The sequence below is a fragment of the Crinia signifera genome, chromosome 9 (assembly GCF_055691185.1).
Source record: "Crinia signifera chromosome 9, ASM5569118v1, whole genome shotgun sequence".
Classification (NCBI taxonomy): domain Eukaryota; kingdom Metazoa; phylum Chordata; class Amphibia; order Anura; family Myobatrachidae; genus Crinia; species Crinia signifera.
This window is the reverse complement of record NC_139225.1, coordinates 71,539,398-71,557,938: the sequence shown is the minus strand read 5'-3', so window position 1 is coordinate 71,557,938 and position 18,541 is coordinate 71,539,398. Positions and strand designations below refer to the sequence as shown.

The window sequence follows — 18,541 nt, the reverse complement described above, 5'->3', positions numbered from 1 at the left end:
ACCTTTTTCATTGTCGACCATAGCCATGTCAGTGTTTTCCATGTGCAATTTAATTCTGGAGCTGCCGCGAATCGCGGGGGGGTGCCGCGAATTGCGGGAGGGGGGGTCGCGGGGGTGGGTGCCGCGAATCGCGGGAGGGCGGGGTTCACAGGGGTTCCGGTGGGGGGTTGGCGCGAATTGCGGGAGGTGGGGGGTCACGGGGGGTGCAGCGAATTGCGGGAGGGGGGGTTGCGGGGGGGTGTGACGCGAATCACCACAAGAAAAAATCAACACAGAAAGGTCAACACATGTAAATGTTGACATAAGTGTGCCACTTCATTGGTGTCCATGTTGACACATGACAATGAATATGAAAACATTCAAAAAATGAAATAAATCTTCAAAAACTCATGTCAACCTTTTTCATTGTCGACCATAGCCGTGCCAGTGTTTTGCATGTGCCATTTAATCCTGGGGCTGCCGCGAATCGCGGGGGGTGCCGCGATTTGCGGGAGGGGGGATTTGCGGGGGGTGGGTGCCGCGAATCGCGGGAGAGCGGGGTTCATGGGGGTTCCGGTGGGGGGTTGCCGCGAATTGCGGGAGGGGGGGGGGTCACGGGGGGTGCAGCGAATTGCGGGAGGGGGGGTTGCGGGGGGGTGTGACGCGAATCGCCACAAGAAAAAATCGGTACTTATGTAGTATCTGGGCTGCCGATTTTTTGATTGTATGCCTTAAGTTAAGGCATACAATCAGATGCGATGCGATACGATATCGCATCGCATCGCATACGATGCGATGACCCGATTTTTCCATAGGATTCAATGTTAAAATGGACTGAGTCCATTTTAACATGGAATTCAATGGGAAAAAGGGGTCCTTTTCATACCCCTACTATCCAAGTGGGCATGGAGTTGGATATAAACCTGTGGCGAGCGTAGCGAGCCACCGAGCCCGAAGCGTGGCGAGCGGACGGTATTCTGTGTCCCCTCGCGGGGCTCGCTACGCTCGCCACGCTTCGGGCTCGCTACGCTCGCCACAGGTTTATATCCAACTCCATGCCCACTTGGATAGTAGGGGTATGAAAAGGACCCCTTTTCCCATTGAATTCCATGTTAAAATGGACTCAGTCCATTTTAACATTGAATCCTATGGAAAAATCGGGTCCATCGCATCGCATCGCATCGCATGCGATATGGTCGGGTGCGATGCGATGCGATGGACCCGATTTCAAAATCGGCAGCCCAGTTACTACATAAGTACCAAAAAATCAACACCGAAAGGTCAACACATGTAAATGTTGACATAAGTGTGGCACTTCATTGGTGTCCATGTCGACACATGAGAATGAATATGAAAACATTCAAAAAATGAAATAAATCTTCAAAAACTCATGTCAACCTTTTTCATTGTCGACCATAGCCGTGCCAGTGTTTTGCATGTGCAATTTAATTCTGGAGCTGCCGCGAATCACGGGGGGGTGCCGCGAATTGCGGGAGGGGGGGTCGCGGGGGTGGGTGCCGCGAATCACGGGAGGGCGGGGTTCACAGGGGTTCCGGTGGGGGGTTGCCGCGAATTGCGGGAGGTGGGGGGTCACGGGGGGTGCCGCGAATCGCGGGAGGGGGGGTGTGACGCGAATCGCCACAAGAAAAAATCAACACAGAAAGGTCAATACATGTAAATGTTGACATAAGTGTGCCACTTCATTGGTGTCCATGTCGACACATGACAATGAATATTAAAAAAAAAAAAAAAATTAAAAATAAATCTTCAAAAACTCATGTCAACCTTTTTCATTGTCGACCATAGCCATGGCAGTGTTTTGCATGTGCCATTTAATCCTGGGGCTGCTGCGAATTGCGGGAGGGGGGTCGCAGGGGGGGTGCCGCCAATCGTGCAAGGGGGGGTCACGGGGGGGTTCTTTTTGCCGCGAATCGCGGGGGGGTGTGTGTTTTTTCCGCGAATCGGGGGGGGGGGGGGGGTGTCACGGGGGAGGGTTTGCCGCGATTCGCGGGAGGGGGGGTCGCGGGGTGGTGGTTATGCCGCGAATTGCGGGAGGGGTCGTGGGGGGGTTCTTTTTGCAGCGAATCGCGGGAGAGGGGGTCGCGGGGGTGTTTTTGCTGCGAATCGCGGTAGGGGGGGTCGCGAGGGAGCGGGTGTTTTTGCCGCGAATCGCTGGAGGGGGGGGCTCACCTGGTGGCTGTGGAATAGCAGTGCTGGGCAACATGGGAAGGCAGTGGGTGTCTGGCACTGTCTGTGGGCTCACTGGGCTGGTTCTCTGTCACATACCTCCCAACATGACCCTCTCCAGGAGGGACACAATGCTCTGTTTCTAGACTTCCCCTTAATGTATGATTGCCATCACCTGTTTTAAACAGGTTAATTTCTCAGAAAGGTGTTCAGCACAGATGAAGGCAATCACACATTAAGAGGAAAGTCCAGGAACAGAGCGTTATAGACACAGACACCCACTTTGAGTGACAGATGTAGCCAAATATATAGGAGATTTGAAAATAGTTTCATCCCACACCTACTGTAGTTACTGAGTTTTTTTTTTTAATTGAGAGCAGCAGCTGGTAGCCATTGGGCATTAGGACCCAGCGGTTTGCCTGAACTCCGGTATAATCATTGGCCGACGGGGTCATGCACTTTTGTTTTTAGTAATTGTGCAGTCAGGAGGGCTCTGTCCACTGCTGCTCCACGGGTAGACGTCAGTGATGTGCCACAATGCATAATTCACAAGCACTATGACTGGTACTCTGGTGCTGATTATGCTTGGTGGGCTGCGTGGCACCTGCATGCTGATGCTGCTGAGACAGGAGAATGAGGCATTATGACTGCAAGAGGAGGGAACATACACCGCACTAGCCATCCTGGGGGTAGGGGGATAGAATGCACACATTATGTATGTCGTATAGTGTGTGTGTGTAATGGGGGTCTTGAAACAAAAAATCTATAAAGGGACATGGGGGAATATAAGAGAAGTCTGAGACAGAGGGGCCTATTTATCAAGAATTGCATATGCAATGCGATCAGGGTGCAATATTACCCCCCTATAATGACCTTGCAGTATGCGATTCTTATAGCAGTATGTATTACTGAGCACCCACATAGCTCCTTGCAATGCTCTCAGTTTGATGCCGGGGCTCGTGCGCATGCACAGCCTAGTGTCACTACATTCTCCCGCCCCCTTTCCTTATGATGGTGCCCCCTGTCATTTTTTTCTGGATCCCCCCCTGATAAGCAGGGTGTAATTTAATATTGTAAATGGCTGTAGGGTATTTCCCACAGGCATGGAGCTGGTAGAGGGTGTTAGTTTATGTTCTCTAATGACACAGCATTACAATATTGTTCAATGTGTGGGAAGTGTTAAGAGCAGCAGACTGAGAGTGAAGCTTTATTGATGGCATACATTTCAAAAATGTGGTTTGTTTGCACTTGTAATAAAACGTATTTCATTTCAGCCTGCAGTGAGCAGGATTCGGAGTCTGGCGCACGTCTCACATGCCGTATTTTGCTTCATCTGTTCAAGACGCCACAGCTGAATCCATATGAACCAGATGGCAGTAAGTGCGCAGTCCAGTAGGCTACTTAGCAGGGCTACCTGGTGCATGAAGTAAGAAAAAGGCTTTTTAGTCTATATTGGATTGTATTTGGCTTATTGAGTAATACAATTCTTTGCCACTCTGAATGACGTTTTTGATCAATGCGTCTTTTTCTGCTTTGTCCTAGGTAAGGCAACATTTGGCATTCGCTCTTCCTGTGACCGCCACCTTCTGGCAGCGTCTCAGAATCGTATAGTGCCTGGAGCACTCTTTGCTGTACTGAAGGCGATCTTTATGCTGGGTAGGTTACATTTTCTTTTTCTGGCTCTTCAACTTTCCACACTTACAGATATGTCCGGCTACGTTGTTGCTGCATATAGCAGCTTAATGGAAGGTGATCAGGATGCGAATGAAGGGCAGCATGCCGCACTTAAGTTGATGTTGGGTCCCATTTAAGTAAATAGGATGCGGGTTCATATGCCCGCCATCTCCCATTCACTTCACTGGCATAGCCCAAACCCGCTATGCTTCAATATCCTTGCAGCGATGCAGGCGCATTACTAACAAGGATGAAAGAGGACGCGCCTGTAAGCCTAATACTGATTTAACTGATTTGTAAGGTATTATAAAGCATGTGTGTTTTTCATTGGGAGTAATACAGGTATGTGGCTTGAATAAAATGATTCATTAACAACTATAGTATTTTTGGAGGTGGAGGAGAGTAGGGACTGATATTTATTTGGTTCAAGGAAAGTTTATATACATAAACCTTATTTTATTAAGTGTTGTATTTGGTGCCGTTAAATATTCAGCAGTGAAACAGAAGCATGTGAAGTTATTGTGTTCATCCAATTTGGGGCACTGTAAACACTGCTATATGAAGTTAAATGTGTGAGCTTGGGCTCCTTCATATTTGCCTCCAAAAGTTCAACCTACAAGTCCTCTAGTCCAGTGGTAGCCAAGTCCAGTCCTCGAGAGCTACCAACAGTTCACGTTTTCCAGATCACCTGCTGGGGCACAGGTGCACTCATTACTGACATTTTAAAAGATCCTCAGGTGGAGCTAATTACTTCACTTGTGATTTGAGGAGATTTGGAAAACATTAACTGTTGGTAGCTCTCGAGGACTGGAGTTGGCTAGCCCTGCTCTAGTCCATACCCCAGAAGCCTGCTCAGAATCTCACTCTTTTGGAAATGCCTGCTGGAGATGAGCACCATTTTTATGACTATTTTTACTTACTGTTCAATCCCTTTTTTCAATTCCAAACAGTGTCCCTCCAGATGAAATGAGTGGACTTAATGTCATATACAATAATCCCATTATTTCACTTTCTCCAATCCTGGTAGGCACTGTTTACCATGAAAATTGGAAAGCTGCCCCCAGGGAAAATTATGCTCGGACACCCGGAATGAAGAACCTTCTGTCCGAAATCGGCATACCTGTAAACAAATACATTAAAACTTTAATACTTAGTGAATGTGTGAACAGGGGACCATTTGTTGCCCGACACAGTTTTTCTGCAGAAGGACCCTGCTGAGCAGTCAAATAGGCTCTTATCATGCTGGTAGAGTGTGCAGACACCCACTTTGCAGCTTGTTGGGCTGATCCAATGGCCATCAATCAGAGAGACCAACAACTCCAATGTTTCAACAGCTTAAAGGGAGTGCCGAACGAAACCGTACTCACAGGGCCACCTGTGTTACAAAGGGTGGCTGAAAATGCAAAAATCCCTGAAAAAAAGTGAACCTACAGAATAAGACCTTAACTCTCAGAAGCCATAGGGCTGGGCAAACCATTTTTTTGAGATCTACCAACAGTTTATTTTTTTTCAAACGACATGTGGCATGTTTGTACAGAAGCCCAACTGCTCTTTCAGCCTGATATAGAACCATTTGTCAGTCATTTGTGGTTTGGAACTAGCAGGTACTGTTCTGTAACTGGAGGACTTTGTACTCTTTGGAGATTTGTTGTATTATTACGAGTCCTGGATTTTGCTGTTTGGATTGTTATCTGGGTCTTGGGTGTTGTACAATGTCCGTGATTGGTCATCTTGTGGCTTCAGAGTGTCCTAATAATGCCATAACTGGACAATCACTTGGTTAATGATCAGTCTATGAACTCATTGCAGGAACATCTCCTCTTGATTGTTCAGGTCCTTCAGTCCAAAGGCTAGTTTATAAATTTGCACCAGTCGAGTCTGACCCAGTGTCAGGCTTTTGGTGTTTTTTGTGAACTAAGGGAATACTCTATTGTTGGGTCAGCAGGCAGTGCTCTGTGTGGGAAACTAGGTGGTCGAAGGTAAGTCTTGCACATTTGGTTTACAGTGTTTTAGCATAGAAGAATAAACTCTGGTTGAAAGGAATGTATTGTTTCTGGAACAGAATTCTTGGATCAATCCTGGAAGATACTGTAACTGGAGTTTAGTGAGAACTGAACATTTCTGGATCACATGGTCTGTACTGCTGCCGGTAGATACAGAAACTGGAGTCAGTGTGGAAACGCACTTTAGCTAGTTTACTGAACCCAGCTGTCTGCATTCAATAGGAATGCTGTGCTGAACTAAGTGATCTGGATACACTTGTAATGCTGAACTGAACCCAGCCAGCAGAATATATTTGGTGGTTGGTGTAATAGGGAACAGCTGAATGGCAGCAACATGGCAGTGCACAGTACCTGGGTAAGGTGCGGGGAGTCTAGGCAGCTTTTTGGGGTGCTAGAGCTGACCCGTAAAGCGGAATGATGGTCGGAACGTTGCCAGTAAGGCACTGGGTGGTGGAGTCTCAAAGGATGCTTCATTTAGGAGCACTGATGAACACCTATCCCAGTAAGTTTTCTTCCTATGGTGACAAGATTTCCTGTAATATACTTTGAGGCAGCAGTTTCAATGCTGCTTTGTGTACGTCACAAGCTGAAGATGGAGGGCATGCTTTCCAACCTGGTCTCCAGAGTCTGTTAAGTGTATCTCCGGCAGATTTCCATGACTATCCTTTATCATCTTCCCCTCGGGCTAGACCTCGCTCTTGGTTCGTTCCTGTGTCTGGCTTGATGGTGTAGTTGTTGAGCCAGCCCCATAAAGAAACAGGGGTTTTTCCAACACTGTTGTGTGCACAATACTTTGTGCCAGGAAACATTACTGTGTGTGTGTGGTAGGCTTATTTTGCATAGTGTTCTATCGGTAGCTGTGGTCCAGCAGTTTCCTGCCACTACAGGCTCCTGTCCTTTCTGCTAGATGATTTGGAACTGTCTCTTGAGTTTTTTTTTATTTTTTTTTATGGTGCTTATTTTACAAAAAGCACATAATTAAATGACCATGCATTATTAGCGGATACATCACTGCGTGATCTCAAAGTTGCTAGGTCATTGTTTCAGGGCTTCCATGCCCTTTCCTTAGGATCACATTATGCAAACATGTCCTTTGCATAATATGGTCTTGAGGAAAGGGCATGGAAGCCCTGGAACGGTGACCTAGCAACCTGTCCTTGGAATTCCGACTTTTGCTAGTTTGAAAATTGTTCTTCCATTTACTTCCCAGTATACGGTCTGGTCCCAGTCAAATTTATTTCTGCCTCATGGATGTAGGTTTAGAAATTGCAGCTTCTCTGAACCCTAATTCATTCCTTACGGTTCTATTCAAAAAACATAATAAGAGCACCGTCTTATAAAAATGATTCTTCTTCCAGGTGATGCGGAGTTGCAAGGTTCTGGCTTCTCACTGCCTGCAGGCACTGAAGATATTACAGAGGAAGAATTGGCGACAAGCAAGCCAGGGGTCCGATCTGTATCCATAGAGACTGCCAGTTTGGATGTGTATGCCAAATATGTTCTACGCAGCATTTGCCAACAGGTCAGTTCTTACGTTACATGAGTGTTGGTTACCTACTCCATATGGTATGCCGTCCCTGGGTCAACAATGTCTAAGTCGACCAATAATGGGTTGACCGTGACTAGGTCGACACCTAAGTAGGGTTAAGGTCAACACTGACATGGTTGACACAAGCTTAAGATGGAATGGCCAACATGATTCCCCCCCCCCCCTTTTTTTTTTTTAAAGGGTGTTTTTTTCCATACGTTACTATCCAGGTGGGCATAGAGTGAGCATATAATAGTGTTCCAAGCGCAGTGAGCACTGTTACACTTATACAGTGCCCATGTCAGCCAGATTTCCAGTTTATAATGTACAAAAGCCTCAAAAAAGATGGGTAAACAGACTGAGCAGAAAATCTAATATGCAAAAAATCTAAAGAAGTGTTAAAGGTTTTGTCACACTGAGTGAATATAGGATCCTGGAAGAGACAAGTCACACGTCTTACAGACACGTTCTAGGTTTTCAACAATAACTGCTAGAAGGCATAGACGGGCTTCTATGTTGCTGGCCGTGACAACCTCACTGCCCTCCAGAGGTGACTATGGGAGTGCAGGCACAGTACAGAATCTGCATAGAAAAGAATGGCCAGGCAAGCAGAAGCCAGGGTCGCTAGTGAAGGTGCCAAAAAGAGTACAGGCAGAGGTGCATAACTGAGATAACAAACTGAGTCTGTACACAAAATATAATTTGTTTAGCCCAAGCAGAACACTGGAGAACAAGCCAGAGATTGGTTCTCTGGCACCAATATGGCGCAGAGCAGAATTAAAATAGACAGGGCTGTTTGAATTGGTCACCAAACAGACATCACAGGCAGCTGGTACATAGGCAAAAAAAGGCTGCAGTATTGGACACTGACCACCAAAGGCACAAAAATGTCTGAACGATGACAGCTGGTACTCGCCGTTATTGCTTTCTTAGTGGAGGAAACTCGTTTTGATCCTTTTGAGAACGACTGAGCGTATGAAGCTTCCTTACTACAAGGAACAATTTAAGGTACTGTGGTCCTGTTAGAGGAGCAGAAGGGGGAGTCGTATGTAACACACCCTGTAGGAACATTTTAAGAGCAGTGAACTTCTCATGACAATATGTACACTGGGCTGAGATTTGTGAGCCCAGATTTACTTTTGCAGTTGGCCGATTCTTAAAAGTTTTGACCCTGAAATTTAAAATGACATTAATAGAAGATGCATCACATGCCTGACTTTGTATTTATTATTGTATTTCCTGTTTTAGATTTCGGGGTCAAACATGGGAGGCTGCCGGCAGCACTGGGCAGTGGTGGGCTAGTACTTCTCTGCATCCCCACTAGAGCCCCACTAGAGCAGCAGGGCATTTTTGCAATGAGGATCTAGATTATCCATAGCAGCCAGGTCCCTGGGGGTTGCCATATGGGGGAGGATGACTTCTGCCATTAGCTGCTCCGGCAACCCTTGGCACGTCACATATCTCATTAAGATTATGGTGGTCATGGCAGCGCAAAGCTGCAGACTTTTTAAGATAATAACAGACTCACGGATTTCCTTCAGTGTCATGGCTGGGTCATCAATTGGTGGAAGTTCATCATCACTCATTCTCAGAGGATGTTGCACTTGGGGATTTACTCAAATCCAGTATCCAATGGGTGTTTCTGTCTAAGGGTAAGGTCCAGGCCTTACAGGCCATGATTCATGCCTTTCTGTAGTGGTGTTGAGTCCTTTGGGTCAATGGTTTCCACATATGTGAAGTTTCACTACCATCCTCCTGCAGTGGGTGATATTCGCCAGGTGGAACCGATCCAATCTGCATCTCAGGTTTTAGAAGCTTAGAGTTCATCTAAAGATGGCCATACATCAGAAAGACCGGTCGTTACAACCATGATTGTGTCCAATTTCCCTTCAACTCCCTGGCAGTCCTTGGTGGTTTTTGGACACACAATTTACTCACAATCTGTCATACAATCCATCTGCTGCATGATTGTGGCTTCATTTAAATAGGGGGCTGGCCTACTAGGATCAAAAGGATTGGAGTACCAAAAATCAATTTTTACATTTTTTTTTTTATATAATTTTTTAATTTACAGGTTGCCAGCAACTACTAATCTGCTCCAATGACCCGGTTGTATGAGCCATCTAATGACAGATTGCATGAATTTAAAAGCACATGCAATCTGCTCCCAATCCCAACTGATCTGATGTGCTGCACGTCAGATCGGAGGAGCAATCCTCCAATCTCCGAGGGCCGGGAGATTGTGTGATTGTATGATTGTGTACACACGATGTGCCCGCAATCTGCATTCAATTTTTGCGGTCCATTGAGATTGTATGATTGGGTGCAATGTCTTTCTGATGGTATAGCCACCTTAAGTGCCCAGCTCTGGGTCCCATCGGTGTCACCTATATTGGACGAAGCCTCAATAAAATTTTAAGCACAAATGATAATTTGACAGATTGGTTTTTCATCACTGGGCAAGTTCAATGAATAACTCTTGTGCTAATAACCACTATGTACAATAAAGGCTGAATTCTGTGTAGTGCTTGGATAGAACAAGTATAATATGTGCGTTTGCCTATAGCAACAAATTGAACATTACCTTTCTGACCCTTGCGACTACAGAAACATGGTAAATGAGTTACAGCACATAACTGTATGTTACTAAATGTGCTTTTAAAGTGTAACACTATAAGTGCAACTGTTTTGTAATTTTGTGTATATTTGGATAGACTTATTTGTGCTAAATCTTTTTGTGTTTTTATAGGAGTGGGTGGGAGAGCGATGTGTCCGTTCTCTTTGTGAGGACTCCATTGATCTTCAGGATCCAGTTCTGAGTAGTGCTCAGGCCCAGCGCCTCATGCAACTTATCTGTTATCCACACAGATTAAGTGATGCAGAGCAAGGAGACAATCCTCAGAGGCAGAGGATAAAATACATCTTGCAGGTGAGCATATAAGAGGAAGGTGTAGATGGAGTGGGGATGAATGTCGAGATAAGGGTTTACTGTAGCTGATGCCCATTACTGAAAATACTTTTCATTATTAATATTATTATTAATAATCATAATAAACCTCAAAGTAAAAGCCAATGAGTCCTCAAGAACTACCCTTTTCCCATAGTACTTTAGCTCATATCGGTCTTTGAGGTTAGTGTTGGATGTCCTGGTCATGTACACTATTTTGTCTACTTCTGACAACATATGCAATTCCAAATTTTTAATTAACCGTTACATGTTTTGCATGGGTTTGTTACACAGTGAAACTCTGTTCTGATACGTTTTCACCACCTAACCTGTTCCGCTCTATGCCAAACATGACAAAGGGGGTTATTCTGGTTCACTCATTCTGGCAAATTCCTTCTTAGATGGACAAAACCATGTGCACTGCAGGTGGGGTAGATGTTACTTGTGCAGAGAGAGTTAGATTTGGTTAAGTTCCATGTTTCTGTGCAGGGAAAATACTGGATGCTTTATTTTTACACTGCAATATAGATCTAATTTTGAAGTAAAACCCCACCCAAATCTAATTCTCTCTGTACAAGTTTCATCTGCCCCCCTGCAGTGCACATGGTTTTGTCCATCTAAGACGGAATTTGCCGGAAGGAGTGAACCAGAATAACCCCCAATGTTCCTCATCTGTCAGGCCCATTCCTGCTTTTTTACAGTCTAGCTCTAGACCTCCGAAGTATTGGTGAACATTGTGTTTATGCTATCCACATTGGTTTAAGCAATGAACACCCCCCCCCCCTCATGATTCACTTGTATTATTGGCCTGCAAAAGCACTTTTAGCATTTTTTGAAGAGAATATTTATCTTCCCAATTTCCATCCTCCTTGAAGAGGTGCATTTCCCAGAAGTCACAGTGCTGAGGTAGAATAAAATAAGTATAGATTTCTCATTTATACGTATGCTTTGTCTTTAAATAGCATTTTGCCAAAACCCTTTCACGCACCGTTCTGTATCTCTCAATGTTAACTGTTTTTATATGAATTTTTAAATTTGAAAAAGAAATTTAGATTCGGGGATCCGTTGAGAAGTGTGTAAGCAGACAAGATGACAAATTTGCTGATTTGTCTAGACTTTTTTGTAACGTGGTTGTTATAAGCTATCTGCATTGGCTTATATTTATCTATTTGTGAATTAAAGAATTAGATTGTGACAAGGCACTTAATGTAAAAAAGGGTTAAACGAAAACATGACTGCATTATTTGTGCCTCAGAAACATAGATAGTTTAGTAGCTTTTGGTTTTAACGTCATGGTGTAAAGAATCACCATCCATAAACCATTCATCACACTTTTTTTTCTGCTTTGTTTGAATAATTGACTGTTATTGGTTTGTTTCCACCCAACAGAGTCTCGATCAGTGGACGATGCGTCAGTCAGCACTGGAACTTCAACTAATGATCAAACAGACCGTCAGTAATGTAAGCGGGTAGAGCCAGTCAGTGATAATGTGTGTTTGGTGCATTTTTCAGTGTCTGTTTTAAAAATAAATAAAAATCAGACGTTTAAGTAATAGACTTTATTTGCAACCGAGTGTTTCGACTAAAAAACATTTTTAATGATAAACTTATGCTTTCCCTCTGCTGCGCGGGTCCCTATTATTAACCGCTGAGTGTCATAGAGCGAACTTGCATGGCAATTGATGCAATTTTGATAGACTTTTAAGAGTGGTAACTGGGTGGGTGGCTAACAAGCGGGATCATGACTGCATATAAAGACACATTTCCATGGATATCGTAGTCCCCCCGGATATTCTACACCTGCGACTGTTGGTTCTACCCACATCTGTATGTATCTTGTCGCACATCTGCAAATTCACCTCACAGGGAATACTTGTGCTAATAGGACGCCCATTGGCTGCAGCATTCACATAAAGATTGTCTTCACTGTGTCCACCTCGGAGTGAAAGTTACTACAGTGTTAGTTTTGAAATGAAAAAACATTTGTGCAAAATCATTTAGTCCGATTTTGTGTGAAATACATTTTTTCTTTGTGTCCTATGCATAGGGATGAATGCAGTTTTATGCTGCCTTCACCCAAGACTAAGCACCACATAATGTGCTGTATCTTAGTCACTTGAGTAGTCTTGTACATACTATGATGTTCCGATCACTAAGTGGCTTCCTCCCTGCATCAATATGGCCTAGGTCCTGTTTTTAAGTAAAATTCAGGCTGTGCTGTTTTGAAAGGAAAAGGGTTTTATTTTCTTATGCCGTTCTTATTTACACATTACTCGTACAGGAAATGAACTCCCTGCTGGAAAACATTGCCAAGGCTACAATTGAAGTGTTTCAGCAATCTGCAGAAAATGTCAGTACAGCTCCTGCTATCAATGCTCCTAGCAATGCCCCAGCTAGCAATACAACCCCCAATGCAAAATCCAAGCCAGTGCTAAGGTAGATTTCTCATACCTAGCTCTCGAGTATCTAGTCTTTGCTTGTGTCAGTCATTTTCAATGATCTGTGATCTTTATGTCATTATAAATTAGTGCTCTAGAGCGGTCTGGGGTTTGGCTTGTGGCTCCTTTAATTGCTAAACTCCCAACATCTGTGCAAGGCCATGTGCTTAAGGCAGCTGGGGAGGAGCTGGAAAAGGGGCAGCACCTGGGATCCTCTTCTCGGAAGGAGCGTGACCGGCAAAAGCAGAAAAGGTGAGACAGTCTTTTAGGAAAATAATCTGTAAAATATATAATGATCTGTTATTTTTTTCTCTCCAAATGGTTATTCAGGATTTGTTTGTGTTAGAATACTTGGAGTTACCTTAATGTATAAGAAATATACACTTTTTTTCAGTTGTACATCTGCAGGTGTAAGATTGCCTTTAGATTTTTTTACTGTATGGATTTTAATGAGACTTTGTCTGTCATGCATCTACATGTGTGTTTATTTTCTCTTGGCAGTATGTCTCTCCTCAGTCAGCAGCCATTTTTATCCTTGGTACTAACCTGCCTAAAAGGACAGGATGAGCAGAGAGAGGGGTTACTGACTTCTCTTTACAGTCAAGTGCAGCAGGTATGTGACCTTTCATCTTTTCCATGGGTTTTATTCAGATTTTTATTTTTTTTCTTCAAATGTAGTAGTAGTGTCTCAATTTCCTGCGATACTGTATTCATATTCTCATAAAATGTTATCACAATCAGTGTGGTTTGATAAACAGGGGATAGATAAAAATATGGAAACAGCACGCCGACTGCATGCATGAACTAGATGTGCTTTGTCAACGTGAAAATGGACATTTGTTTTCCATATGAGTGGAAATTTGTTGTGGCAGTTGGAGGACTCGGTTGCTCTGTTGGCATTTGACCTGTTTGGGTGTTTGTGAATCATGTCTGAGCTTACGGACACAGAGAGGGCAAATTTTTGGTGCCCCCTTAGTTGGTGTGTCTGGGACAGCACTAGCCAGATTATTTGGGATATCGCAAGGACTATATCAAAGGTAATGAAGGCAATATACCGTTACCAGAAAAACATCATCAGCTAAACACCAGTGTGGACAAAAGTGTTAACTAATGACCAGAAGCAGAAGGGCATTGAGGATGATTGTGGCCAAGAATAAGTAGCCAATCACTTCAAAAGTGACTTCTGAGTTGAATTCCTATGTTACACATCCTGTGTCTTAAAGAACAGTGAGGAGGGAAACCAAAAGTCCAATATCCATGGGGGAGCAGCAGTTACCAAACCACTGGTAAACCTGGGAAATGCCAAGAAGCGAGAGTCACGTAACACTCATAAATCGTGGACTGCTGAGTAATAGGAGACAGTCATATGGTCAGATCAATCGTCTTTCACTCTGTTCAAACCGCAGGACAAGGTTAAGTATCAAGAACATTGAGCCAAGTGTTGGATCAGTACTGTCTGGTGCCAAAAGGTAAAGCACATACCTCCCAACATGACCCTCTCTAGGAGGGACACCATGCTCTGCTCCTGGACTTTCCTCTTAATGTATGATTGCCATCACCTGTGGAAAAACACCTTTCTATTTGTTAACCTGTTCAAAAACAGGTGGTGGCAATCATACATTAAGATGAAAGTCCAGCAGCAGAGTATTTTGTCCCTCCTGGCATGGGTCATATTGGGAGGTATTAAAGCATGGTGGTGGGTCGTGATGATTTAGGAAACCATATCATGGTATTCATTCTAGGAAACTGCACAGGTTTTGAAAGATGCAGTCTTCCCTGCTGTTTTGCTTCTAGCACAGTGTGGTTTGTATTTCTGCACTGATATATAGACCAGACCTATGTTAGAAATACCACAACTGAGAACTACACCCTAGACAGGGAAGATGGAATTGCACAGGTTTTGAAAGATGCAGGATGTTAGATGGAACACTAAATCAGACCCCCCACCCCCCACATTACCATGCTCGATTCAGTCACTGTAAAGGACTTTGCAGACATTTTGGTCCATCCCATGGTGCAGATATGGTTTCTGGCAGGTGACGTCTTTATACCAAGATGATAATGCACCAATTCATACAGCTTGTGTCGTCCAATCCTGGTTTTCTGAGTATGCAGACAAGGGGGGGAATTTACTAAATGAAATTTGTAAAAAATAGGTGTATTTGTATCCAGAAATACACTTATTTTTACATTTACAATCCCGAAAATACGGCAATTCGTATTGATAGCACATCAATACGAATACGAATTGCCATATTTTCGGGATAGTAAATGTCAAAAATAAGTGTATTTCTGGATACAAATACACCTATTTTTTTTACAAATTTCCTTTAGTAAATTCCCCCCAAGGTGTCTCCTCTTCCCTGTCTCCCCACCAGTATTTGGTTTTCAAAATCATAGCGCCCCTGTGGTCTGTTTTGGAGAACAGGGTTTGATCACATTATCAAACTCCAACGTCACTCCAGGAACTTAAACAAGTTTTGCATATTTCTGCATTCCAATGAGAATTCAGGCTGTCTTGCATGCCATGCTAAGTAGTAAAATTGTTTTATTTTCTATGTTTCCATATTTTTGTCTAATTCTTGAATATCTTGGAATTATTAATTTTTACAGCTTTTTGTTTTTGACTCCTTTTTCCAGATTGTTAGTAACTGGCGGGAAGATCAGTATCAGGATGACTGTAAAACGCCCCAGCTGCTTCATGATGTGCTAAAACTCAGGCTTAATTTGGTGAGTACACGGATTCTCCAACAGGCTCAGTGTGACAGTGTAAGTATGAGTGACGGGTGAGAGTCGATATAGTAAGCTAAATGTTTTTGTTTCATCCTATGGTGGACACTGAAACTATGAGTATAAGGTGGAGCGGGAGGAGCTTGGCACCAAAAGACAAAGTTTGAAATTATTTATTTACAGTTTCTTATATAGCGCAGCAGATTCCGTTGCACTTTTACAAATGTTGACAACACTGAAAGAACAAACTAGGTAAAACAGACAGACATAGAGTTTGGAGGTCCCTGCTGCAAGCTTACAATCTATAGATTGTAACAGGCTGCACAGGCCCATTCTCCTCTATACCCCAACCGCTGCCTTCAGCCACCAGTTTATTTTGGTGGGCACATTCAGCGGTGTTGCAGATGCTTGGTTCAAGGATTTATTTTTTCTGTAATTCATTTTTTTCTTGGTGGCTGGCAATGCTGCTGCAGAGACCGTGCTTATTGTATGTTAGCCCCGCCACCAGCCACCCGGCTCCGATAGCTGTCAAAGCTTATTCAGAATGGACAGCAGTCTCCTCAAACTGCTGTGAATGTTTGTACACTGCCCCCCCCCCCTCAGGCAGAGAGGCCATTGGAGAGCGCGGGGTCCAGTTCCTTCCGCTCACCCACTGGAACACCGAGGACAAACAGCACCCCATTCAAAATGATGGTAAGTGTCCAGGGTCACCCATAGGAGGCAGAAGCAGACTCTCGTCTCTCTGCTCACTTTTGGCACACAGTGTACAACTTGCAAACTCTTCACCCATCATAGTTCACACAGGATAGTTTTTCCTGTTATAGTGAACTTGAGGCAGTTCACATAGGCAGGCATTCCAGCTTTGTGGTTGTATATTGTCTGTCAGAACTTGGTCATCTCTGTACAAGTTTCATTCCTAACAGGATTTGCCGTTGTCTCTGTTTAAATTTCCAGTCCTTACAGAAAAGTCCCATGTCCCATGCCAGACAAGACTTACAGTTGTCTATTATCCTTGGCCAGATAATACTTTTTGTTGGGAGTGCAGACCTGTCTAAGTACTACTCTTTGCAACATGATAGTGTCTTCGTCCATGCCTCGCCTATTCATGGGTGGTGGTGTAAGGCCACTGTGCAGACTTAACCCTCAGAAGCCCCTTTGCACACAGAAAGGTTATGTTCAATAATGTGACTTTTATGTTTCAAAATCAGATTACAAAAATGAGGTCACAAGATCAGGTCTCCGTTACATTGCATACTGTACTTACTTGCAAACCAAAAACAGGAAATCTCGGTATTAGCGCTTACATGTCAAATATCAGTGTTGCCAGAATTATTGTTTGTCGCTGTCACTTTAAATGGCTGACTGAATCTCTTGAAACAACATCGAACTGTATGTTCCCCAAAAGTGAGAATTAGCGGAAAAGCGCATACATAGTGAAGCACAGTTTAATGCATAAGTAAGCAAGTTCCTTTGTAAGGCATTTGACCCATAAGCAGGAATCCACAAGTCATTGCATTAAAACAATTACTGGCTAATTGACAAAGCTGTCAAGACCGTCCTTAAGTCCTGTGTCTTTCACTGTTCCCTACGTCTATCACAAAGTGCAAAGTCCCCAGTTACAATGTGCCACCAGGCTCCTATTTACCATTGTGTTTTGACCCTGACCAAAGGTCTCTTTTATGGTTCAGTTTCATTGGCTTTATTGGCCAGGCAAACTTTTGTCATATACTAAGAATTTGTTTTGGGTTAACATTGCAACTGCCAGGAGCCAACACGTGGAGCACAGTGTAGATTCAGTTACTTGGTTTTGGGGCATGCTAGTCTTGTTCAGTTGTTGGGCCGCTTCAAATGCAATCCTCACACGGTCTCTTGTTTCTAGAAATCTGTTCCAAAGTTGGTTGTAGTGCTTACAAGGGATCAGTGGGTGCCACCAGAGGGGCTGAGCAGAGTTATTCCATGGGACAACGCTGGAAGGTCTTTTGGTGGCCTTCTAGATTTATCTACATCAGATTTCTCCTGTTTAGACACCTTTTGCCTCTTGGTGATAGGTCCTTCTTGCAGCACAGGCACATTTTGATGAAAGACTGTTTTTTTCTTTTTCCCTGTGAAATAATTTTTTCTGAATTCGTGGTTGGACAACAACTCTTCCGCTCCTGTCTGGCTAGGAGTTATTTTCTAGCAAACAGTCCCTTTTTCATGAAACACTTCTGTGTGCCTCTCCTTCTTCCTATCCTAGAGCTTTGCTAGTGTTAACTGACTTCTAAAGGCAGGGGCTGGGTATAGGGGAGGAAGAGAAAAAAAAAAAGAAAGCTAGGGGAGGAAGAGCCTGTACTGCTGCTGCTTTTGCCAACTTGGTCTGTTTCAGAAAAAAAGTTTTTACAGCGAAGACAAAAATCCAGAGAGAGATAGATATAGATATATATAATTAGTGTGTGTATGTTACTGCACAAGTAGTATGAGAGCCAGCAAATAGAAGATATTTAATATCTGCCACTTTCTCTTTCTCTTTGGTGTAATTCCTTTTTTTGTAATTTTCAGGTAGGCGGAATGTTTGACACTGTTCAGCGCAGCACGCAGCAAACCACAGAGTGGGCAGTACTTCTCCTGGACATAATAAGCAGTGGCACTGTGGACATGCAATCTAATAAGTAAAGTACCTTCTTGTGAAATCTCTTAAAATGAAAATCCATTCCTACGCAGAAGATATTTTGTCAGACACTTGCTACTATTCTGCTTCTACCCTTCTGTAATGAGCTACTTTTAGTTCTCTGGTCTTGTTGAAGAGTTGAATGCTCTTCCCACGTCTAGTTCTCTTGTCCATATTGAGTGGAAATCTCTTCTTTACTTTGTAGTGAGCTCTTCACCACAGTGTTGGACATGCTGAGTGTGCTGATCAATGGAACACTGGCGGCTGATATGTCCAGTATCTCTCAAGGCAGCATGGAGGAAAACAAAAGGGCATACATGAACTTAGTGAAAAAACTTAGGGTAATGTTTGAAATGATATATTTTCTATTATATTTGTCGTCTTTACCCACTCTCTGCTTCTGCGTCT

General features: G+C 43.7%; 1 protein-coding gene across 7 annotated transcripts in view; it reads left to right on the top strand.

Annotated features, from left to right (window-relative positions):
- The window catches only part of MED12 (mediator complex subunit 12), a 75,266-nt gene that overhangs the window by 49,845 nt on the left and 6,880 nt on the right, over positions 1 to 18,541 (top strand). For all 7 annotated transcript variants that reach the window (XM_083159198.1, XM_083159201.1, XM_083159203.1 and 4 more), the window contains exons 24-34: positions 3,441 to 3,542; positions 3,709 to 3,822; positions 7,202 to 7,365; positions 10,121 to 10,300; positions 11,708 to 11,779; positions 12,600 to 12,754; positions 12,847 to 13,008; positions 13,258 to 13,369; positions 15,397 to 15,486; positions 18,025 to 18,134; positions 18,339 to 18,474. In XM_083159198.1, the coding sequence (XP_083015324.1) occupies positions 3,441 to 3,542; positions 3,709 to 3,822; positions 7,202 to 7,365; positions 10,121 to 10,300; positions 11,708 to 11,779; positions 12,600 to 12,754; positions 12,847 to 13,008; positions 13,258 to 13,369; positions 15,397 to 15,486; positions 18,025 to 18,134; positions 18,339 to 18,474 (1,397 nt within the window). The remainder of the gene's footprint in view (positions 1 to 3,440; positions 3,543 to 3,708; positions 3,823 to 7,201; positions 7,366 to 10,120; positions 10,301 to 11,707; positions 11,780 to 12,599; positions 12,755 to 12,846; positions 13,009 to 13,257; positions 13,370 to 15,396; positions 15,487 to 18,024; positions 18,135 to 18,338; positions 18,475 to 18,541) is intronic.